The 24,736-nt window shown below is 47.6% G+C and overlaps 1 protein-coding gene across 2 annotated transcripts; it reads right to left on the bottom strand.

The window, feature by feature from the left end:
• Positions 1 to 4,128: 4,128 nt before the first annotated feature.
• On the bottom strand, positions 4,129 to 15,277 carry ANKRD34C (ankyrin repeat domain 34C). Of its 2 annotated transcripts, none has more exons than XM_078078795.1 (3): positions 14,811 to 15,277; positions 7,112 to 7,349; positions 4,129 to 6,787 (listed from the first exon to the last, which is right to left on the bottom strand). In XM_078078795.1, exon 3 carries the CDS (start codon positions 6,746 to 6,748, stop codon positions 5,144 to 5,146), a length of 1,605 nt encoding a protein of 534 aa, XP_077934921.1. In that variant the 5' UTR covers positions 6,749 to 6,787; positions 7,112 to 7,349; positions 14,811 to 15,277; the 3' UTR covers positions 4,129 to 5,143. The 2 variants fall into 2 exon arrangements, with proteins under 2 accessions (XP_077934921.1, XP_035935918.2); XM_036080025.2 differs by having other exon boundaries at positions 7,112 to 7,275.
• Between the last annotated feature and the right edge of the window lie 9,459 nt (positions 15,278 to 24,736).

Below are 24,736 nucleotides of genomic sequence, written 5' to 3'. Positions count from 1 at the left end.
GCCCTGACACGAAAGCTGCATGGTGGTTGGCTTAGGCTAGATCCTTTAGCCAGTCGCTGATAAGGAGAATGTCATGATTAACTCAGACCAATCAGGACTTCCCTTGGAGGGAGATGGGGATGGAGCAGCTTAGCTTCAGTCAAAAGAGAGCAAGGATATTGAGTGACTACATGAACAAAATCAGGATCTAACAGAAAGGAGGAGAAGGGAGAAATCAAACCAGATAGGCAACCAACAGTGCCTAAGGCAGCAAAAAAAAAAAAAAAAAAAAAAGATGGATTAAGTCCTTATTAAATTCTAATAGGATAACTAAAAAATTAATTTAGACCCTTACCTCTCACCATATGAGAAATCCTTTGTGCTCTAGATCAGGAGTGTTTGTGATTCTGGGTCCATCACCCCGAGTGAGGCAGAGGACTCCAGAATGGAGATCCCCGGGGGTCTTCCTCCACGGGCTATTGCTTTGGGCTGGTTCACACTGGCAGGACCTTGACCTCCTAGGTCCTTTCATTCCCTCTCCCCTTCTGTTCCTCTTCCTTCCCCATCCTTCCACGTAATGCCGACCTTTGTCACCAGTGGGTGGTGCTTTGTCACCAGTGGGTTCCGTTACTGTAGGACTTCAGACCCCCTGTCCACAATTAGTCGATCCCAGAACCACCTGCACCCAGGGATTCCCGGGCAGAACTGTCAACACTAATCCCTCTGTGGACCTGACCTGGTATTACTACAGCTGGAAAAGAATTACCTCCCTTTTGTTCCCTGAAGTCTGAGGACCTCCGCCCCCCTCAGGCAAATTCCAGCTGTGATACAGGTGTTTTCCTTCCTAGCTGTGCGTTCCATGGGCCATAGAGCACGGATTACTATGAATTTCATTTCATTACCATTGAATGTAAGAAGCATCACACTTCTTTTTTCTAAATCAAATTAAAATGGATCTTGCCCCCCATCCCCCACCTTAACAAAGACAATAAGTGTGTCCATCTCGGTCCTGGAGGAGCCCCGTTCTGTGGCGGTCTTCAACAGTGCACAGTGTTCGGGCTCACCAGTCATCTGATGTGTGCACTGTCCAAGCTGCAGCGTTCCTTCAGGGCAAGCAGCTCCCGTGCCCTCCTGCCCAGCTTGACCCCCCGCCCAGCCGCCCGGGATGCATCATGCAGCCTCTCCCCTCTGTGGTTTTGCTCTGGAAGGAGATAAGTTCCACTCAAGGGACCCCAAGTTTCTAACCTTCTATCAATCTTGGAAATGCCCCCTCTCCGTCCAGGTGGACCCCTGTGGCCTCATCCCTCATCACTTCTCCCCCACCAGTCCCATCACTTTCTCCTCCCCCAGTAGGGTCCCTCATAATCTCTCCTCTAGGGGTTTAGAAATGACGTGGGCCTGCCTTTCCTGAAGACAGACGTGGGAAACAGACATACTGAAACTAGTCCTTTTTTTTTTTTCTTTTTGTTAACATAAGTTATTTCAGTAGTCTAGGGGAGAACCTAAAGGTAAGGTTTGAACTGTCCAGAGAATCGGGGAGTGCAGATGAAATGTGAATCTCAGACCCCGGACTCTGAGAGACAAGGGCTAGTCCGCTTAATACTTATGCTCTGTCCTTGAGCAGGAGCTTATGTTAACACTCATCGACATTAGACGTAGGACCCAAGGAGGGAGCTCCAGCGACGGCAGCGTGTGGTAGCCCCCTCCGCCCACCAGGGAGCCCAAGCAGTGGGGGCAGAGAACAGACACCCACCTCTCACCGTGGAAATGCACCGTCTTGTCCTTTGCCTTTGGTTTAACCAAGAAGAAACTATAATACTTGTGTAAGTAAAAATTAATTTTTAAAATTATGCATGCGTAAAATATCGGGCATCTGCTAAGGTTGACGTTCCCAGGAAGTCGTGTCAACCCTGTCATAAGGAAAAAGTAATATTTGTCATTGAGGTTTCACTACGAAAAATGGGGCATGCTATTGAAGGATTGCAATATATCCTTTATTGACATGTTAGAAATATCTAGACGGTTCCGTTACTTGGATTTGGACACGTCTTTGAGCATGTCAGCTTGAGACTAGAGTCTAATGCCGCAGAGAACCAGTTCAAGCAACACACGGTAGGTCCGAAGCACCAACACACACAAAGGAGGAGGGTCACTCACAGCCTGCACTTTGCAGGACACTGTGTACTTGATGAAATTCTAAGAGAATCAAGACAGTGGGTTTAAACAAACAAACAAAAACCGGCTTCGGGGCGTCTAGAAATTAAACCGAAGCTCCAGACTTTTAAACTTTAGACTCCTGTTCTAGAATACATTTTGATGAACATTCCAGAAAGTCTTAACTACAGTTTGTAGCTGTCACTTGTAGTGAAACTACGGTTCGGGAAAGAAAAGCTCATCTCTGATCTGGAAAACATAGTTGAATCTAAGCATCCTTGTGAGGTGCGTTAACATGGACAAAAATTGCCTATTTCTGCATTGAGCATGATAAAGTGTTGTGGTCGTACTAGTCTGGAACAATCTAATCCAGCTGATGCGCCATCAAACAGGGATGAAGGTACTGTCCTGGAGGCTGTCCAGAGAAAGGCCAATGGACAGGTCACAAGTGACGGAGGCAGGCATGAGGGCGCTGGAGCACCTGCTGTGGGCATTCGTGGGACCGACAGGTTACTCCGGATGAGTAGCCATCACGTTTCTTGTTCTGCCTGAGGTAATTGCTAGGAATGTGCCTCATTCACTACTTAGCATAAATTAGGCTTTCGCATCTTAGCTAAAGGTTTGGGAAAATGCACGTGTGCAGCGTTAGATCTACTAGCAGAGATCTAGTAGATTCCCACAGATCTACCAGCAGAGGTTAGCTTTAGCAGGCAGTAACAACAGTTGGAGGGTACGTGTGTGTGTTTAATGAGCTGCTGAGATCAATTGTTGTCGGTATGATTCTCTCTAATGCGTTGGAGAATTGTTTCCTTGCCTGCAATCACGTCCATTTGGTAAGAACCATTCGTGACTCAGTGGTCCTGAGAAGCATATGGACTTTACACCCTAAACCAAGTTCGTGAGCCCTAGCTTTTCACTAGCTTACGTGCTTTTCTTCCCTCCCTGCAAAGTACAAATCTAATTCGAATAGCACTCCTCTATGTGTGCTGGCCAAGAACCCCAAGGGCCTGAGTTATGGATCGATTAGTCATCCTACTAAAGCACGATTCAATTGGCTTCAAGTCAGTGGGAGGGCTGACCCAGCCAGACCCACACCTTCATGCGGCTGTGTTGGTCTTGACAGATTTCTGCCAGGTACACTGTCATCCTCCTCAAGCAGCGGTGATCAGCCGAGGTGATGTTGCCCCCAGCAGCATGTCTGGAGACATTTCTGGTTGTCGCAACTAGGAGGAAGATGCCACTGGTGTCTGGTGGGTAGAGGCCAGGGATGCTGCTGAGCCTCCTACCACACACAGGACAGCCCCCCAATAACAAAGACTCATCCGCCTAAAATTTCAAAAGTGCCAAGTTTGAGTATGGGCTTGCCCGGAAGGAATGATTAAGAAATAAACATTCGGTTTATTTGTAAGCATCGTCCGCACTTTTGTTTGGGATATTCAGATAACCGTCTAGCAGATGTCATTATAGAAATGCTGTAACGTGTAGAGCCGATGTGGCAGAATGTAGTTTACTCTACCAACGTACTTAGGGCTCAGTACTAGGGCATGACTGGGCATCTCAAGGAGACACTTGAATTTTTCAGCTGGACTTAATTCCATCTTGTGTGGGGTATTATGTATTATTTGAGACTTGGAAGCTTCGGGGTTCTGCAGATGGGAATCAGAATTAGCTACCTGCTATCCAGTTACTTGTCTGTTCCAGGCTCAGCAACGGGCACTTCAATCCCCCTCGCCCTTTCAAGGTGGAGCACTGCCAACCCCATTTTGCCGATGCGGGAGTGGAAAGTTGGTGAATGATGAAACAGGGATGCAAACCCAAATCTCAGAGCCTTTACTCACTCCTCTGAGGGACACAACCCCCAGGGACCACCGAATTCTTCTAACCCTAGAACCAACATATCTGAGCAACAGGAAAGGTAAAGTAACTGGGAGATAACCGGGAACATCTTTATCTGAAATGTGCCTACATCACTCCAAATGTGCTGAGTCTCTGCTTCCCTTCTTGGGTGTGCGCAACGTGGCTGGAAAGGGTCATTCGGGTCATTTCTACAAAGCTCCCATCATGTGGATAATTCAGGCAAAGCAGAAACTGGATTTTTCTTGAATTACCTAGACAAGAGTAGCTGAAAGGACAGTCCCGCACCCCTCAACATGATCAGGCTACAGAATTCAATGCGGTCCCGTGGCTTCCGGCCTGAGAAGCACCCACTTGTGCTCTTTGTCCGTGCCTGTCCCATCATTATTTATCATTCTGGCTTTGGGGGAATCTCATCAAGTTTTCTTAAGAACAAGCAAGAAACGGGTCTATTCTGGAAATTGTATCACATTCAACTCCAAATTAATTAACAGCCCCTGACTGTTTTTTCACAAGATTTCGGCACAGAGCTAGTGTCAGGGCGGGAGGGAGACAGGCTGTGTCTCCCAGGCGCCCCCGAGTACGGCCCATCAGGATTCGGGGGACCCGTGGTTACGATAGTTGGGGACCCGCCGCACACCGCACATCTCTCTGATGGGGAGACCTGCTTCTTCTTCGAACGGAACACAGCTACCAGATTTCAGAGCTCAGGGGGTGGCAGTGAGCTTCTGCACATCCTGACAAACGCGAACGCTTCGTCTTCTCTGTAGGCACTTTATAGATTTATTACAAAGGGCGTGCTTTGAATACCATCTTGGGATCTACGTTCTTATGCGTCTGGTGGAGAAGAGCTGGAATCGGGGGCCTGGATCGTTGTACTTGCTGTTTCCCTCCAGACCCCGAAGGCTTCCTTCCATTGGAGAATTTTGTTTTGGTGGCTTTGTGTCTAGAACCCAATTATCCTGAGCTCTTTTCAAGTAAAGCTGTACAAACTCAGAGACCATCTCAGCAGGGAAGCTGCACCCCGCTCCATCCCTGTCACCAGCGCTGAGGGACGCACGGGACGCACAGGGTCTGCCCGGCTACGCTGCTCTAGATGGTGATGCCTGTCGTTAACTACACAGAGTCTGGTTTTTTTAAACCCCTCTGGAAGCTTCTAGGTCATGATTTCTTCAAAGTCTGACAGCTGCATCATCTGCTCCACTTGCATAGAGTGCCTCCTGAGGAGCTTCCTTTTACTTCTCAAATCAACTCTCTTTGGTGAACTTGGAGCAACGGGAACCATGGGTTTTAAGCCGCTCGCAAGTGGAGCAGGTTTGCTGCTAGATCTGATGTCAGGGATAGGTGGGTTCACACTTACATTTAAAGGCGGAAGGAAGCCGGGCCTGGTGTGCGAAATTCGGTCCAGCAGCAGAGTTCCAGAACCTCGCCTTTCCAGGAGATGCGGTGGCCTGCGGCGCGCCGAGTTGGGGGACGTGCTGGGCGCAGCGTCCAGGGACTCCCGCGAGCCGTGGAAGAGAGCCAGGAGGGAGCCGTTGAGCCTCTTCCTGTCCGAGGGCCCTTTGCTTGACTCCAGGGAACCCGAGCTGAGCTGGTCAGCCCCAGCCTGTAAATCTAAATCGTGCAGATCACTCTCTAGCCGTTTGAGGGACACTGAATCTTTGAGAGCAGGGGGGCCTGCTGGACTGACACCCGCCTTCTCCTGGTCGACAGGGAGAGTTCCTCTTCGGGCCAGACGAGGGTGGGAAGACTGACCCTTCTCATAGGCCGCCTTCCAGGATGCTGGTGCCAGGGAGGCTGCGATCTTCAGAACCTGTTCCGTGACTGTGGGAAAGAGGGTGGGGTCTTTGCCATCGATACTGTTGGTTCTGGAGAGCGGCCCCCTTTTGGGGAAGGACACATCGCTGATGCTCTTGATGACCTCACTGTCCGGGCTGGGGCCGTGGGTCTCGTCCTGACGCATATTAGCAGCCAGGACGGAGGGCGCAATCAGGCCCCAGGGTTCGGACTGGAGCCTCTTCAGCTGGGGCAGGCGGGCCCTCTTGAGGTTCCCTACTTTCCTGGTGGGTGACCCAGGCTCGTTCAGAGACTTGGCAGTGTTGCAACCACTCAGATGCCCTGTTTGGAGGCTGAAGAGATCATCTTCCCTCTCGTTGGGTGGAGAGCCCAGGCCTGGAGCCTTCAGTTCGATCTCCGAAGGAGACGTGCACAGTGGAGGTGACCGCCGGTCTTCCACTTTGGGGGAAGGAGGGACATTGAGATACTGCTTGGTGGTTTTGGTGCCTGATGAGGATTTATCTGTTGTTATAATAATCACCTCCTTCCCTTTGGCTTTGCAGGCGTCAAGCAGGTGCTTCAGGGCGTCTTTGTCATCTGCGTTGATCGCGTAGACCAGGGCCGAAGCCCCAGTGCGGTCCTCGAGGCTGGGGTCCGCCCCGTTCTCCAGGAGTAGGGACACCACTTCTCCCCCAGCCCTCCTGATGCACGCGTGGATGAGCGCCGTCTTGCCAGACTTGTCCTGGATGTTGGGGTCCGCCCTGTTGTCCAGCAGGTACTTCACCATCTTGGACTTGCTGATGCTCTGCTGGTCCACGTGCTTGGTGATGCACGCCACCATGAGAGCTGTCTCCCCTTTGTCATTGCTTTCGTTGATATAAGCGCCCCCTTCCAGGAGGAGCCTGGTCAGCCTGAGCCTCCCTAGCCACACCGCCTTTAGGAGTGAGTTTCCATCGGTCCTCAGCTCCGTGTCGTCGTCCATCATGCTGGCCTCAGCGCCTCCGAGCCACCGTGGCGATCAGACCTAGCAAGGGAAGAAGAGAGAAGAATGTCGTGTGCTCTCTAGGTGACCTGAGTGGTGTGGCTGGTACAGGGCTGGATGCAGTCGAATCCCACCTGGTCCCGAGTGATGCCAGGTGATCCAGCTTGTCTGCATCCGTTTCCTCATCTGTGATGTGTGTGGGGGAAGGGGGGTCAGGGGGCTGATGGCAGCGCCTCATAGAGCCAGGGTGGAGCTCGAACAAGAGCACGTACAGAAAACCCTCACCACAGTAAAGCAGCTGACCCGGGGCTAGCGCAGAGTAAGCAAGACAAACGGCCGTCGCTGGGCTCCCCGCCCGCTGCTTACCTGGAATGTCGTGTGGGAGACCATGCTTCGTGCCTCTGGGCACACCGGCGTCACATCCCACAAGGAAAGGTGTGTGTCTGCCTCGTTCGCTGCCGTCGCCCCGGCACCGAGCAGCGATACACACCTCACGGGTCACCTCGTAAAGGGTCGTTCACTGCATTGTTCTGCCAGCAGGAAACACACCAGAATGGTAATAGAATTATGGACGGTTTTCATCTTCTTCTTTTTGCTGTACTTCCTGAAATAAGCATGCATTACTGTTGTAACAGGGGAGAAATCAGGAAAAAAAAAGTCATTGTAAAGCAAAATCAGTCTCGCTACCCCCTTCCGGGTTGCAGTCACTACTTTTCCAGCAGATGTCAGAATCCTCTCCATCCTCCTCCTAGTCTTCCAGAACGATGCCACACCACATCCTTCCCATGAACAGGTATGGGGCAGAGGATGGACGGGACTGCCCGCCTGCCCACCCCAGAGCCCCCTCAGCTGAGTTCTGCCAAACCCGGCTTTTCTGGTTTGGTTGTCCCCGTGTCCGTCCCTGAGTTCCTGCACCCGGAGCCCCCAAACCTGGTGCTGCTGGAGAGGCCTTCTGCAGATGGGGGGGCCCCTCCCTGGCCCACATCTGTGCCGGCACAGCCCCTCCCCGGGGACTCCGTCCCTCCAGGCTCCTGCTGAGCAGATGGACATAGCTCCTCACCTGAGGCACATCGTTCCTGCCCTGACCCCACCACCCTGAGCAGTTACTGATCAGTTTACAATCCTCTATTACATTGGAAGTCAAAAGCCTTTCTTGGCTGAAGTTGAGAGACGGATCCATATCCTTTATAAATTCTTAACACATTAATAGGTACTTGCGATTTTCTTAAAAGCCCAAACCACACTTAAGTATGTAAAGAAGAGGTCTCCTTACACACGCATACACACGCACGCACACACCTCCAAGAAGCCACTCTCTTCAGAAGAAAAGACTCTGGTTAACCGTCCAGGGTGTCTCTCTGCTTCTCACAAGGCACTGTCCTAAGAGCTACACCTCAGTGCAATCGCGTTGCCGTTGTGTTTGTTCCCACAAGGTCTTCTCTAGAAATGTGACCACCCAGGGACACTGCATGGCAACTGTCTCCCCATCTCTGTGCTTCCTTCTTCAGGCTCCTACTGATGTGTGTGTGCACGTGGGTGTGTGTATGGGGGTGTGTGTGCGAGCGTGAGGTATGGCCTTTCTCTTCTGTTTCCGCCATCCCCACTCCTCTCTGGTTCTACATAAATAAGAGCACTTTATTAAGGTCTTACGTGTTAGGTGTGTCCGTCCCCACACACTGGACATTTGAAGCAGGATTTCCACGCAGTGAATAAGGGAGAGGGAATGAGCAGTGAAAACATTGCCTTCTGCTCCATCGAAGGCCCCTCGCCTCGCGCCCAGCCCTCCCCAGCATCACCCATGCTGCTCCCATCCCCTGCACACGTCTACCTCAAATCTGGCTGCTTCTCAAATGCCCGACTTTTTTGTCCCTTTTAGCACTCTTCATGTTTCTGACTGCAAGGCCCCCTGCTCTTCTTTAATTATTCATCATCCTGCAAACCTCAGCTCAAATGTTACTTCCTTTTTAATCAAGAGGAGAATCACTCAGGATCGAAGCAGGAGGGCGGAGTGAGATTACAACTGACTCATACCCAGGCTATATAAAGAACTCCCACAAATCACTTCCTCCAAAAGAGGATACGCAAATGGCCAATAAGCACATAAAAAGGTGCTCAGCCTCATTAGTAGTCAGAGAAAATCAAATTAAAGCACAATGAGATACCACTACACATGGTGTCTAATTCAACGTGGCTGAAATTAGACCGGCTGGTCTAATACCAGGGATGGATCAGGACGCAAAGCAACTGGAACCTGTTGGTGGGGGCATAAACCAGCCCTCCGACCCGGTGATTCTGTGCCCGGGCTTATATCTGTGGTAGACGGAAAAGCGTGGCCACAAAGTCCTCCCATCCCCGAGCACCTGCAAAGAGATACTGCCCCTCCTCCCGTCAAGACCTGCTTTGACCAAGGAAACACAGCCAGAGTAACCGCGTGTGACTTGTGAGGCAAGGCCTCTTGCAGCTTCCGATTTCCTACCTTGTAAAGACACGTGGGCTGTCCTGCCAGCAAGAACACATGGAGCCCCAGCTGACCAGCCCCGCTGACCGCCGCACTGTGAGCCAGCCGGCCCCCAGCTGGGTACAGCTGCGGGAAGGAACCCAGGTGAGGCCGGCGGAAGTTTCCAGAGCCTGGTCCAAGTTGCAGAAATATGCACGAATAAGTGGTTATTTTTCTAAGCCACTCATTTTGGGATGGTTCATTCACATCAATAAATTACCAGTAAATCCGTGTAGCCAAACATGTACAAAAATGTTCCCAGCAGCACTATTCATAAAAAGCAAAACTAGAAACAGCCCACCAAGGAGAAAATAAACTGTAGTGTATTCATATGCTGGAATGCTTTACACGATCTTTGCATCCTCTCTCTTTCTCACACTCACACACAGTACACAGACGCTCACCGCCCCACACACACAACACAGAGACACACAGACCCACACTCGCTGTCGCACTCATGCACACAATACAACACAAGAAAAACTGGATACTGCATCTCCCCTGGGCTCCTTAGTACTTTGCAACCTTCTCTGCTGAGCATTGACTCTTTGATCTTCTGGGTCAGCCTCCTCTGAGCTCTGAGCCCCCTGAGCCCACTGAGCCCCCTGAGCCCCCGAGGCAGGCACGGGGTCTTCTCTCCCTCATCGGCTGTACCATAATCGGAAGGAGGGTAAAGGAAGAGTCGGAGGAAAGGAGGAAGAGACAGGAATAGGAGGGTGGGAAGGCCATGAGGATGGATTGTCGGGTTATGGCTCTGTGTCACGTGTGGGGCAGATCACATCCCTCCAGACTCCTTCAAGGTCCGGGGTGGGGAAGGAAGGAGGCAGGAAGGGAGGGAAAGGAGGAAGGGCCAGAGGGAACGGACAGGACGGGATCTCTAGGAGATGCTTCTCTCCCTGCACTTGGAATCAGTGGCTCCCTGCTCCCCTGAGCTCAGGCCTTGTCCCAAATCCCAGCGCCTAAGGAGAGAACAGAACGGAGACAAGGCGTTCTGGTTGTCATACCCATGGATGTATCCATACGTGTATGGACACGTATCCATAGACACATATCCATGGGTATGACATGCTCTGCATGTAGGGAGGATTTTTCATATTGTCTACAACCATTTTTTTCACTGTGCGCCTCCCAGCTGACATCCCTGAATGACAAAAATGCAAGAGCTTTGAGTGAGGACAGACTCAGACCCTTAGCTCAGCCTCACACTGGGTGACAAGAGGCTTGCCATCCGCTTTCTGCATCCCCCAGACTGACACGGTCAGGCCGACCTGCGCATCTCAGGGTGTTGGCCCCCTGCCTGGCTTTCCGGCCTGAGGGACCTGGCAAGGTGTGCACCTTTCCCCCCGCCGTAGGTCAGGTCAGCGCTACAGGTGACAGGTGGCCCGAGCCCCACCCCTGGTTTCAACTGACCAGGAGCAACGGTTTCCCCAAGGAAGCAACTGGGCGCGGCCGTGTGAGCGCATTAACCCTTTCTAGACCAGATGCTGACTAGAGGAGGTGGGGTGGGAGGTAGACGGCAGGCACTCTTCTCCCCTTCTTCCCCCGAGAGCCTCTTGTTGGTGGGTTTCAAGGATCTGGGGGAGATGCAGGAGACGATGTGACCTCCACAAGACTGAGCTTGCTATCAGGCCACGGCTGGCTCCATGTCCCCCGTGTATTTGCTCCTCCTCGTTCCCCCCTCCACGTTTCATTCCCTCACTCCTACTCCCCAGGGTGCTATCACCCCATAAAGTGCTGACAAATTGACATGTCTTTATTTATGAAACTCGAATGAATTTGTATTACTTATAATAAAGTAAACCGTGGCTGGCACACTGGCATTCCCTGCTCATTCATTCATTCATTCATTCACCATCAAATATATACTGAGTGTCAATATGCATGCTAGGCATTAAGGATGGAGAAGAGTGGAGAAGTCGGGCGTGGAAGGGTCTGGCTGGAGGCTGGAGGTCACTAGGAGCCTCTGAGGGATGAAGAGAGTCAGAAGCACCAGAGTGAGGGGGTTAAGGAGCATCAAGCTGGAGAGGCATCCTATAGGCAGAACTGAATAGTGATCCACTGGAGGGTGGGAGTCAACCAAGGTCTAATTTACTTGAATTTGGGAATTTATTTCCTGTTGTGCTTGGCAGAGAATGAATATTAGGAACACTTAATGCAGGAAAGATCGGATGCCTTTCGTGGTTTCTCAGCTTGTCAGAGGGGAGGAAGCAATCCTGACCGAACGGGGCTGACACATGCCCAGAATTTTGAAACCCCAAGCACTTTGACTGCGCTAGGCACCATGTTTGAAAATTAGCAACCCCAAAGTGGGGTGTTTTTTTTTCATGTGTTTCTGAAACAGAGTTAACTGAGAAGTAAGCAAAACTTGCCTGGTTCCTTCCCTGTTGTATGACCTCCGTGCCCCTCCAACCCACCCTTCTCCCGTTCACTCCTCAGGGCTGTTTTCTGTCCCCCTCAACCCCACCACCATGGGGCGAACACACCTTCTAAAGGCACAGGGACTGGAAGAGAAATGCCGAAAACTAAAACATCGAAAAAATAAAACGATGCTTTCTCTGATGGAGGGGGTGGGTGGGTGGAAATAGATGCCTTTTTTGTCCAGAAACCCTTGGATTCTTTTACTGTCCACAAAATTATGAAAGGCTAAGATTTTTGAAGCTGCGAAGAGCCATCTTGTCCAATCGTTCCCAGTTTAGACATAGGGAATTTAAAGACAGACTGAGTCTTTTATCTTGCTGAATGCAGGCTCTCTCCCTCCCGTGCCTCCCCACGTCTGTAGCCTGAGCAGCATAGATAAGGCTGCGCAGTAAAGGGCCGAGGGCCAAATGTGGTCCAGGGGGGCACCTTGCTTGACTGGCACAGTGTTTTAATTTTTTAAATGTGAATGTTTTAAGACAAATCATTCATTGTTCAGTTTGGCAAAGGCCTCACCATCCTCTGTAGTCCCACAGCTGGCCTGAGGCCTACACTCAGGCTACTTACCTAGCTTCTGTAGGTACATGGGTTTATGACACCAGGCATAAAAGTAAAAATACTTGGAATACAAGTCAGGATGCTGTGTTTTCGTTCTTTCCATCACTTCCTAGCTTCTCACCTCTACAGGTTTATTAGGAGGATCCAATGAGCTAATAGATGGAGAAGCCCTTTTCATAAACTTTTAAGTGGGGTGTGCTTCCGTGAGCCATCACCAATAAGGTAACCAACAATTGCTTCAGTGCAGCTAAAAAACCATCTACTTTATCTCTTCTTCCTTGAGTCACCTTGGCATCGGGTTTCCAGTTAAACTTCCTTTGTTTGGCACCGAGGTAAATCAGAGGGTTGAGGCATTGCATTTAGTTTCACTACTACTTGTATTTGACCCTAGTGGAAAAATTATGCAAAAGGAGGGGGGCCAACAGACTCCTGCAAACGTCCACAAAGTGTCTCATATTCCCGAGAAAGGCACTGGACATACACATTACTGTACTTAGTGACCCAGAGCAAGTTTCCAGGACTCTATAATACACATGTTTTGTATTCATCTTACTTCTGGTTATGGCCTTAATCTTGTTTCTTGCCTACTTTCTCCACTTCCTCTTCTCCTTCTCCCCATCCTCCTCCCCTTCCTTCTTCTTCTTCTTCTTCTGTTGTTGTTGAAGAACGTGTTCTACACAGTGTAGTTTCAGCGAGATAAGCATATGGTGTTCGTATATTTGTACACATAAGTTTGCACAAATTATATCTTAATGAATCTCAACTACTTTTGAATGTGTCAAACTGACGTCTTGTGGATCTTTATAAATTGCCTTAAAGTCTTTGTGAAACAAAATAAAATAGAATCGATGAGCAGGTATTCGGTTGATCTATACGAACTTGCTGTTTCTGTAGGTCAAAGAGTGGTTTGCAAAATCATTTTCACGTGGTTGCACCTGATATTTACAGCGCTTCTCTAAATGCACTCTAGGTCTGTAATCGTTGCATGATCCAAGCTCCTGTGGATGTATGGTTGTGGCAGGAAGATTACAGAGGAGAGAGGCGGGCGACGTGGATGCTCATCTCAGCCCTGCTACTAGGTCGGTGGCTGTGTAACTACCGGCAGGTATCATCTGAATAGAAGAACTCCCACTCTGCCTTACAAGATTGCTGTAAGGATCAAATGTAGGCCGAACGGGAATACTCTCTACAAAGTTCTGTAAATATCTAGGGAATTATGTTGAATCAAACTCATCCAGGATCCTCCCTCTGAGCCCTGCTCTGGGATGCCCAGCCCCCACCCCAGTGCCACTGCCATCCATCACCTACCCTCTTCCTCTCAGTCACCTGCTCCCCTCTTTCTGGCCCCCACCTCCCAACCACAATCTGCAGTTTGCAGAGTTTTTCCGCATACATGATCTCTTTGACCATCTTCCCCTGCACTTTTGCAAAGGAAGCATTATTATCCTAATCTTACAGACACAGAGCCTGAAGTTCGGACAGCTCGGGTGATTTTGCCCCAGAGCACAGGTTTGTAAGTGGTGCAGCTTTGATTCAAACTCTGCCCCTCTGAACCCAAGTTCGGAGCTTTCAGGAGGGACTTCCGCGCGCTCAGGCACCCCTTCCCACTGCGGCAGCCTGGCACGGGGTTGACAGGCGCGGTACGCCACGGCCGGCTGTTCGGACGTGGACAGGTTACTGAGCCTCTCCTGCTCGGGTTCTCAGATCGGCAGAACAGGGGTAACAGCACCCAAGCTCTCCGCGAGCGTAACAACAGCAGAACGCATGGAGAGCGCTTAGCACAGGGCCTTGGCACGTGTGCGCGCTCAGTAAGTGCTAGATTTTGCAGGAGTTTGGGAACGCCTTTCAGAATCCAGGCGGCCGCACCGTTCGGCGGTAGCGTTCGCGGAAGCGTGGGGATGTTTTATACTCCGCCTCTTCCTTCCGCAGTCACGGGAAGCAGTTAGAGGCGGATCAGAAGCCGAGCGTTTGCGATTCGGGAGTCCCTTCTCCCGGCCCTGGAGGCGGCGAAGCGGGGCGGCCCGGCCGAGAGGGCGGGCGGCGTGCAGGGGCCCCGGCTCGGCTCGCGGCCCGGCGCTGTCCGAGGTGCTGGACGCCGGCGGCGCGCGCTCCAAGGCCGCCGGGCTCCCGGGGCATCTTCCAGAAGGCCGAGCGTGGCGGCGTCAGGTGCAACCCGCGCGGTAAGTGCTTCTCCATCATTGCTCTGAAATGCTCACATTCAAACTCTTTACAGTTTCTCGAACATTTTCAGGATCATAACCTCTCACCACCCGATCCTCAGGTTTCTGCAAAAATGTAGGCTTTGCTCCCTTTTCAGTCCCTGCAGAAATTCAGACGCCTATCACCCAGCCCCGCTCCGCAACAATTTCCTACAAAAATCCAGGCCCCTACGCATCTCACCCCCACGCGTCAATGCAAAAATGAAAAAATGTAAATCCATCTTCCACACCCTTCTCCCACAATTTCCTGTGATAAAAGCAGACTCTCCTTCCAGCCTCCCACTCCTGCCTTGGCTAAACGCGTGGACTTACTTCTAGGGAGCTCAAGATCCCTCCCACCCGGTGAACCAGGGGAGACCCCTGCGGTTGCGCTTACCTGGTGGGGACGCTCACCAAACGAGGCCACCTGAGTGAAGGCCACCTGTAGAGTCATTATTCCAAAAGCAAAGTCTGGGGGTGCCTGGCACTCCCGCGCTCAGCTTCGGCTGGGTACCAAAGGTGCCTGGCTGAACCGCGCCCGGGAGTTGGGATCACCCCGGGCCTCGCCGGTCCCGTTGAGTGACTTGCCCAGAACTTCGTCAAGGTTCACAAATAAAACCTCTGCGTCAGTCCCTTCTGATCACCCCTTGCTCCTCCAAGTTCAAGTGAGAACAAGGGAGTTTTTCTTTAAAAGAAGGAAGAAAGCGTGGAAGAAGCTGAGAATTGCGCCCAGTTCTGCCTTGCAGGTGTCCCGCGCAGCCCGGCCCTGCGCTCCGTCCCGGGCCCCGCCGGCTGGCGAGCGCCGCTGCTCGCCCGCGCCCCGAGCGAGTCTCCAGCCGCGACGCCGGCGGGCTGTGCGGGTGTGTGTGCCGGGGAGGAGCGAGCACCGCGGGGGCACCGGGGGCGGGAGAGGCGCCCGCCGCCCCGCCCGCACCCCGAGAGCCGAGGTCAGACTGGCCAGACCGCCTCGCTGGCTGCCGGCGCCGGCTGGGGACTCCCGGGGTCGGGAGAAGGGCCGGCGCGCTCCGCGACTCCGACGCTGCACCTCGGGGACCCGGGGAGGGATTCGAACTCGTGCCTCCTTTGCTCTCCACGCGGCTCTGCCTTCCTGGGTTTCCTTCGTCAAACGCCCTCGGATCCAGAATGTCCGTCCACAGCGTGGGAGGGAGAGGAAGGGAAGAGGGGGTACTGTGGCTGTAAGACTCCGGGGGTGTGGTGGGGGTTCCTGATTATCTGGTTTCCAACCCAGCTCCTTCCGCGCCCTCCTCCTTATTCCCAGGACTTCCCGAGCAGCCACTCGCCAACAGTTCTGTTTCCTTTATAACAGAAGTAATTCGTGGTTGCTGTATGCGGTGCAAAGCACGAGGCATTATATTTACAAAGTGAAGCCCCCGCCCCAGCCTCCGGAGACCTTCCACCTCCAGGGAGGTAGCCTTGCATTTACAAACCACAGTCCTGCTGGTGCACTGGTCTAGGTAAACATGCCCACGTGAGTGCCATTTTTCCTACGAAAAAGGTCCTACCTCTTGAGTCGATTTTAATCCTTTACATTTTCCTGGAAAATTGTCCATCTCATTTACAATTTCAAATTCACAGGCACAAAGTTACAATTAGCATTACCTTATAATTTTTCATCTCCTCTAAATCTGTTCTTATACCCTTTTCATCCCTGATTTTGTTGCATTTCCTCCCTATTATTTTTGGTGTTTATATGTACCCTTACTTTGTTGTGGTTGAATTATATGATCTACGTAATTTCCATTTTGTGGGCTATTCAATGACCCATTTAAACGCAAAAACCATTTTTCCTCATACTCAGTGAAAGAAAAAATGAGCATTCTGTGTTTTTGCATACAAACATACAAATACACCTGTAAAGTAAACTGCATAGTATTACCTTCTACATCTTTACTAGTATACTGGTTAAGAGCAGAGTCTGAAGTCAGACTGCATGGATTTATTTTTTTTTTAAGATTTTATTTATTTATTTGAGAAACTGAAAGAGAGCCTGAGTAGGGGGAGAAGCAGATGGAGAGGGAGAAGCAGACTCCCTGATGAGCAGGGAACTGAGTGTGGGGCTCGATCCCAGGACCCTGAGATCACCACCTGAGCTGAAGGCAGACGCTCAACTGTCTGAGCCACCCAGGCATGGATTTAAATCCCAACTCAACCACTTAGCAGCCATGGATCTCTGGTGAGTCACCAAACCCGTCTGTACCTCAGTTTCTACCTCCATAAAATTGAATTAATAATAGAATCTACTGCAGATGGTAGCTATATTTATGGTGAGCATAACATAACTATAAACTTGTTGAATCACTATGTTATACACCTTAAACTAAGGGAACATTGTGTGTCAACCAGGATCTACTTCATGGGAGCAGAGAGGAGGGGCAGCTGAGTTAACACATGTACAATGTTTAGTGTGCTGCCTGGTAAGGAGAAAGCACTATGTTTGTCTACCTGATCCATTAACATTCATAGTAAACTGTTAAGGAGTTTCAGGATGCTCGGATTCATTTATTCAAGAAAAATGTATTGAGTTTTGGCATTGTGACCAGATCTGCATTTTTTTGGTATGCACTAGAGTCAACTGTGAACAAGAAAGACAAGTTCTCTGCTTTCATGGAGGGACCTTCTAAAAACCCAGATTTGTCACATCTCTTGGGGTACGTTAGTGTGTGTATATGAACCAGTGTTCTGCTGTTCCGTGCCCCCCGTTTCATGCAGGACAACATGAGGTAAACATTTTGCAACCTCTTCCAAATCTGCCTTCTGGTAGAATCTCAGCCCCTTCCCCAGAGATGCACCCTATACGCCAGACCCACTTGATTAATAATAACAATAATTTTCAAAAATAATCATCACTGATAGTAGCAATAAACAGCTTTGAATCCTTACTGTTGTCAATTACCTTCCATCCAGGGACGTCCAGCAACACACCTATAGTTGAACAAGTTGGATTTATTACTTGTTGCAGCAAGGGAGAATGCACTCCATGGAAAACACTGGGCATCTCAGTAAAAAAGTGTTAGAGAGAACATGTTACAGAATTAAGGCCTTGGTTGGGAGATTTGGGAGAGTGTTTGGCCCACTCTTAACAGAGGAGAATCACATCAGATGGTATTCTGACACCACAAAGAAAATTATAAAGTGATCCTTGGTGCCCTGCTTCCCATGCACTCTGTTTTTAGAGATGATTGACATATAACATATTAGTTTCAGATGTACAACATAATGATTCAATATTTGTCAGTCTATATTGCAAAATGACTGCCATGATGAGTCTGGTTAATATCCATCATCTTACACAGCTACAATTTTTTTTCCTGTGATGACAACTTTTAAGATTAGCAACTTTCACGTATACAATATAGTACCTATTCTTAACCATAGTCCCCATGCTATACATTACGTGCCCGTGACTTACTTATTTTATAGCTGGGAGTTTGTACTTTGTTGCCCCCTCCCCCGTTTTGTCCACCCCTCCCTCCCGCCTCTGCTAATCACCAGTCTCTTCTCCGTGCCCATCCGTATACACTCTCTTCTAAGCCAGGGGCGGGATAGTGTTTGTCTCCCACTCCTGAGCAGTCTCCCTGCGCAGACTGTATTTCCAGGCAGTCACTGTAAGGAAGACAGACTCAGAGGTCACTACTGAGCGGCTTAACTAGAACTCTTAGCAAGGAGCCGAAAGTCACTGGATTCATGGTCTTTACACAGACTGGGAGGCTACGTTCTAGAGCCATGAGGTGTTCTCCCAAGATCACACGGCAAATCAATCCCAGGGCTACCAGGCCTCTTGAGGTCAGCATTGTGGGGTTGGAGGTGTTCCATACTATTATAAATTTTTAAATAACTTTTGCTAGATTGTTATTATAAATGTGTTACAGGTATCATCTAGAAAATACAGGTAAGATGTGGATAGGTTCTTCCTGTCCTTTTATTCCACTCCTTAATGTTAAGTAATAGTTTCTTTCACATGCTTTTACTGCACATTTAAATCAGAGAAGTTTTAGCTGCAAGTACCATCTTGGGACGCCTGGGTGGCTCGGTTAAGCATCTGCCTTCAGCTCAGGTCATGATCCCAGGGTCCTGGGATTGAGCCCCGTGTCGGGCTCTCTGCTCAGCAAGGAGCCTGCTTCTCCTTCTCCCTCTGTTCCTGCCCCTGCTTGCGCGTGCTCTCTCTCTCTCTCTCTCTCTCTGACAAATAAATAAATAAAATCTTAAAGAAACAACCCATCTTAGACAAAGAGGGACTGACTTTACATAACAGAATGTCTGAAGGTGGGCCATTGCTGATGATGGATCAGAAGCTCAAAACTTCTGGGGCCAGCAATCAGGCTTGCGACATTTCCCTGGAGTTTTCCAGAGGCTGCCACCAGTTCAAGCCATGACATCCACACCCCAGACAGACGACGAGGAAGGAGGAGAGCCAATCACCTCTGTCCCTTTCATCGGGAGAGCAAACCTGCCCCAGCAGTACATCACACAACCAGATTCTCCTCGAATCTCTGAGAAATGGGACCTGTGCGAGGGATATCGGGAGAATGGAAAGCCAGATTGCTGTGATTGGCTTAGACCAAGAAATGATTCCTTTCTGGTCTGGTCTAATACCCCTCCAGATGAAATGGAATTCCATTAGCAGGAAAACACACAGGAAATGAATGACGTGAGTGTCACAAGCCTTGTTAAAAACACTTGGGAAATGCAGAGGAGCAAGAAAAAGAAGTGATCGATAACATTTATAATATATAGGTGTAACTTATAAAACTAGAATTAAGCAGTAGAGTATGTTGTATTAATCTTGTAATGCCTTCTTTTTTCCTTTAAAAATCAGCCACAAAGCTATCAAGTTAGATATTTTTTTGCTCTGTGGTTTATTTCCACATCATCGCACACGATTCTTCTGCTTTCATTGTTAATGGCGACAGTATATTTTGGGGCACGCGTGAGCCAATTCTTTGCTGAAGATGTGAAGATTTCACATGATTTCTCTCCATTGTAAATCGCACTGCTGTGAAGATCCTCCAGTCAGTCTTCAAATTTCAGAATTATTTCCTTAGAGCAAAATATTTGAGGTTTTCGAATAAAAGATAGGCAAAATTTTACCATTTTTATGCAGATCTCAAATGTATCCTCCATGAAGATTGTACCAATTTTCACTACCCCTTGCTCATGGTTAAGCACGTCCTCAACCACAGATCTCATCGTTAAAAGAAATTTGCCAGTATGATAATTAAAAATGTATCAGGTCATTGTTTTCATTTGTATTTCTTTTATTACCAGTCAGGTTGAATTTTTTTTAAATGTTTATTGCCTAGTTTTCTGTAATTGCTCATTTGTATCTTCTAAATTTTCTCTTGGTGTTGGTGATTCACACTTGAGTAGGAAATGGACATAAAGTAAATTAAGGTTGTTCATTATTTCCCAGATGATCACTATTACTCACCAGTCATGCAAGCTCATGTGGGTTATATATTCCTCTCCATCTTTCTCTTTCTCTCTCTGTCTCTCCATCCCTCTGTCTCTCTCTTTCTGTCTCTCTGTCTTTATCTCTCTCTTTCTCTATCTCTCTGTCTCTATCTTTCTCTGTCTCTCTGTCTCTATCTCTCTCTTTCTCTATCTCTCTGTCTCTATCTTTCTCTGTCTCTATCTCTTTCTTTATCTCTCTGTCTCTTTCTCTATCTCTCTGTCTCTATCTCTATCTTTCTCTGTCTCTCTGTCTCTTTTTCTGTCTCTGTCTCTCTATTTCTCTGTTTCTCTGTCTCTCTCTGTTTTCTATCTCTCTGTGTCTCTCTGTCTCTCTCTCTCATGTCTGACATCTATCTACTTGTGATTATTTCCTTTGGATAAATACCCAAAAGTCAGATTTCTGAGTTCATAGATAACAAAAATGTATAGGTTTTAAGTAATAATAGTTAAATTGTTCCCTGAAATGTGGTACAAATATATCAAATTCATGCTACCTCCTCATGAGCCCTACAATAATACTATTTTTTTTAATATTTGCCGGTTGGAGAGGCAAGCTTGTAAGTTTTCTCTGTGATCATTATCTTCCTTTGGTATTCCCAATGTTGGCTATTTGGAACCTCTTTTCTCTTTTTTCTTAGTAAGACCTGATCAGGGCTGATCTAGTTCCTTGTTTTTCTTCCACAGACAGATCTTTGACATTTGTTAATTGTAGCATTTTTCTATTTTTAATTCACCATTTTACTTTTATTCCTATTAAGTCCTTACCCTTGTTGTCCTGTTTCTTTTGCTGTTTGTTTCTTAGCTTTTTGAGTTGAATTCATAGTTAATTCTGCCTTACTCTGCTTTACACACAATTGAATTCTTTTAAGGATATAAATTATCCTCAGGGCACGACTTTGTCAATCCCCCTTTCTTTTGTTTTCTTCAAGCTGAAAATAACTTTTTGAAACAAATGACACTTTAATAATATTAGAAATTTTAAAGAAGACAGAAAAGTACAAAAAACCCCACAGAAAATCATTTGAAAGTCCACAGTTCAGAGTTAACTATGTTAACATTTTGGGGAACATCTTTCCAGAAATTTGTTTTATAAATGTATATAAAAATTTTGTGCAAATGGTGTCCTACCATACTTTTAACAATATACTGTATAATGAAAATGTTTTTCTCTTAATGAATGTAACACACATAATAGCTTTCAATGAGTCCATTGAATAAGTATATTATCAGGGCACCCACATGGCTCCAACTCTTGATTGAGTGTCCAGCTCTTGATTTCAGCTCAGGTCATGATCTCAGGGTTGTGAGATTGAGCCCCGTGTCTTGCTCCATGCTCAGCAGGGAGTCTGTTTGGAATTCTCTCTCCCTTTCCCTCTGCCCCCACCCCTCTCAAATAAATAAAAATAAATCTTAAAAAATAAATATATTATCATTTATTTAAACAACGTACAGATGCACATTATAAGTTATTTCTAATTTTTCACCATGATAAACAACTATCATACCTTAGTACATTTGCCCAGTTATCCTCTTAAATACCTACAAAAGAAATAGCTGAGTGAATATGGGGAAAATATTAAACATTTTAATAAATATTTCTAGACAGTCTTCTAGAAAGATTATAAAAATTTACACTCCCCCAGCAGAGCACGAGACTAACCATTGTCTTATACCCTCATAAATTCTGGATAGCATTAATCTTTTTAATCCCTAACAATCTGATAAGAAAAAAATATATTTTTTCATTTCTTCAGTTACTAATCGTATTGATTCACTTCTGTTTATCAGTTTGTGGTGTGTGTGTGTGTGTGTGTGTGTGCATGTGTGTGAGTTGATTGCTGATATCCTTTCCCATTTTTCTATTTGACTTGTCTTATTAATTTTTGAAGTTTTCTCCGTATTTTATGCTTATGTTCTTAATCTGTCATACATATTACAAATATTTTCCAGTGTTTTATTTTTATTTTAGTTTTATTGTGTTATTTGTGTCATAAATGAGTTTTTAATTTTTAAAATGTCTAAATCTATCTTTATTTTCCTTTAAATGTCTTGCCTTTAAGGCATCATGCTTAGAATGATCTGACCTGAAGATGATGAAAACCCAGCCTTGGGGCTCCTGGGTGGCTCGGTCAGTTAAGCATCTGCCTTTGGCTCAGGTCACGATCCCAGAGTCCTGGGCTCCCTGCTCAGTGGGGAGCCTGTTTGTCCCTCTCCCTCTGCCCCTCCCCCTGCTTGTGCTCACACTCTCTCTCTTTCAAATAAATAAATAAAATCTTTAAAAAAAAAAACAGGCTTCTACTGATGCTTTTTGGGTTTGGTGTTTCACAGTTAGATGTTTGCTCTTTCAGATTAACTTTAGAATCATCCTAGATGATTCTAAAGATTACATTTTTTATCAAATAGTGTTTTTTTCCTAATCATTAGGACTCTACTGAACAATCTTCTTATTGCTGAAAACAAATGTAAGCTCCATATTTCCAGGGAAAAAGCTTCTGTTCTTTCTTAGACTCATCAGTCACAGTCTGGTGTAGAACCACACCGCAGACCTCCACAGGGAAGCCTATACGCCTCCGGGCTCACTCTGTGCAATGGGTTGAGTTGGGTCTCCCCCCTCCCCAATATTCATATGTTGATGCCTAACCCCCAGTGTGATGGTATTTGGAGGTGGGCCTTTGGGAAGTAGTTACTGTAAGGTGAGGTCATGAGGACAGAGCCTTCATGATGGGATCAGTGCCCTTATAAGAAGAGACAGACCTTGCTTCCTCTCTCTCCACCGTATCAGGACACAGCAAGAAGATAAGGGGCCCTCACCAGGAACCGAATCAGCCAGCACCCTGGTCTTGGTCTCAGACTCCAGAACTGTGAGAAATCAATGTTTGTTGTTTGAGCCACACAATCTTTATGGTATCTTTTTACGGCAGCCCAAGAAAAGACAATCTACACAAACTTGGCCATAAGCTTTCTGAGTTCAGTCCTCTGAGTCTGTTCATTGATGATTCTCTCCCCACAGTGCTCATAGCTTATTTCTTTGGATGAGATTCCTAGGAGAACAAGAGCTATTTTCTGACTATAACTCCTAGAGTCTTTTTTATTTCCTCGGGTCTGTGCTATAAGCATGGAAACACTTAGCAAGATTGGTTGGATTACCCACCTGGTGATGGCAATAAGCTTCCTAGGGGACATTATACTTCAAAGCAACCATCATGGGGTACCATCATGGCACATGGCTTCCTAAGCAGTGAGACCCTCCTGAAACCCCTCAAAACTTTGGGCATCAGCCTATGTAAAGCAGTAATATTGATTCAAGTTGGTACCCAGTGAGGACTCACAGATTTATGTGTGTGTGTAAGTGTAAAGTACAGATGTGTGTGTGCGTGTGTGCGCGTGTGCGTGCGTGTGTGTGCGTGCGTGCATGTGTATGTGTGCGTGTGTGTGCGTGTGCGTGCGTGCGTGTGTGTGCATACACTCACACTACATATGTGCATACATATACATTTCTATATAGTGTATGTCATCACAAAGGCTCTGGCCTCAACCCTAAACACCTCAGTGGAAATTTGGGACCAGACTCTAAGGCACTTTTACCTCTCAAAACTTATCTCTAGGGCGCCTGGGAGGCTCAGTTGTTCAGCGTCTGCCTTCGGCTCAGGTCCTGATCCCAGGGTCCTGGGATCGAGCCCCGCATCGGGCTCCCTGCTCAGTGGGGAGTCTGCTTCTCCCTCTCCCACTCCCCCTGCTTGTGTTCCCTCTCTCGCTGTGTCTCTCTCTGTCAAATAAATAAAATCTTTAAAAAAAAAAAAACTTATCTCTAATTGTGAGCTCAAAGGTATTGTCACCTGGGAAGCAACTCGGGAAAATATTTTGGAAAACTGGCATCTTCACATCTAATGGTGTGCTAGTAAAGACAACTGGTTTTCTGCTGGGAAAATAGGTGTATATATTTATAAATACATGCATGTATAGATGTATATAGATGTATATATGCACACATATATAGACACACATATAAAAGTTTATTCTAAACCTGATTAATCCAAATGACATGGAGTAAGCTATTTGCAAATAATAATAAAACATACAATATTTTTTGTAAATTCCATATAATCAGTTGGTTTTCACAGAATGGTTTCATTGATTTTTTTTATGTTGTGTTAATCACCATACATTACATCATTAGTTTTAGATATAGTGTTCCATGATTCATTGTTTGTGCATAACACCCAGTGCTCCATGCAGAACGTGCCCTCCTCAATACCCATCACCAGGCTAACCCATCCTCCCACCCCCCCTCCCCTCTAGAACCCTCAGTTTGTTTCTCAGAGTCTATCGTCTCTCATGGTTCGTCTCCCCCTCTGATTTCCCCCCCTTCATTCTTCCCCTCCTGCTATCTTCTTCTTCTTCTCTTTTTTTTTTAACATATAATATATTATTTGTTTGGTTTCATTGATTTTTTAACAAACTCTTATATCCCCAGTCAGTCTATGAATGCAAGTCAACCACGATTTCACAAATGGAGCTGTGTCCCAGTCCACCAAGTCCTTCCCCCCAAAATGTACTACCATCCCATCACATACATGATCTACTGTTCAACTATTTCTCACCCCATACAAATTACATTCATGAAACAGAAACCTGCTGCAGCTTCCACACTAACCTTAAGTTTGGTCGGCAGTATTATAATTTTCCTCCATTCTGTATGTAATATACATAATTTCCTCCGTATGATTTCTTAAGTGTAGACCATCTTAAATGAAGCCTTGGTTTGTTACACCTGCCAGTCGGGTTGTGTAGACCCTTGCACTGTGGCCGATTCTAAGGGGCCATCAGGCTGTCACTGAGTGCAGAGTTGGG

The sequence above is a fragment of the Halichoerus grypus genome, chromosome 8 (assembly GCF_964656455.1).
Source record: "Halichoerus grypus chromosome 8, mHalGry1.hap1.1, whole genome shotgun sequence".
Classification (NCBI taxonomy): Eukaryota; Metazoa; Chordata; class Mammalia; order Carnivora; family Phocidae; genus Halichoerus; species Halichoerus grypus.
The sequence above is the reverse complement of the archived record's forward strand: the minus strand, read 5'-3'. Positions and strand labels throughout refer to the sequence as shown.

Excerpts from the sequence above, each read along its gene's own strand:
- ANKRD34C (XM_078078795.1), bottom strand. The coding sequence starts at position 6,748 with ATGATGGACGACGACACGGAGCTGAGGACCGATGGAAACTCACTCCTA.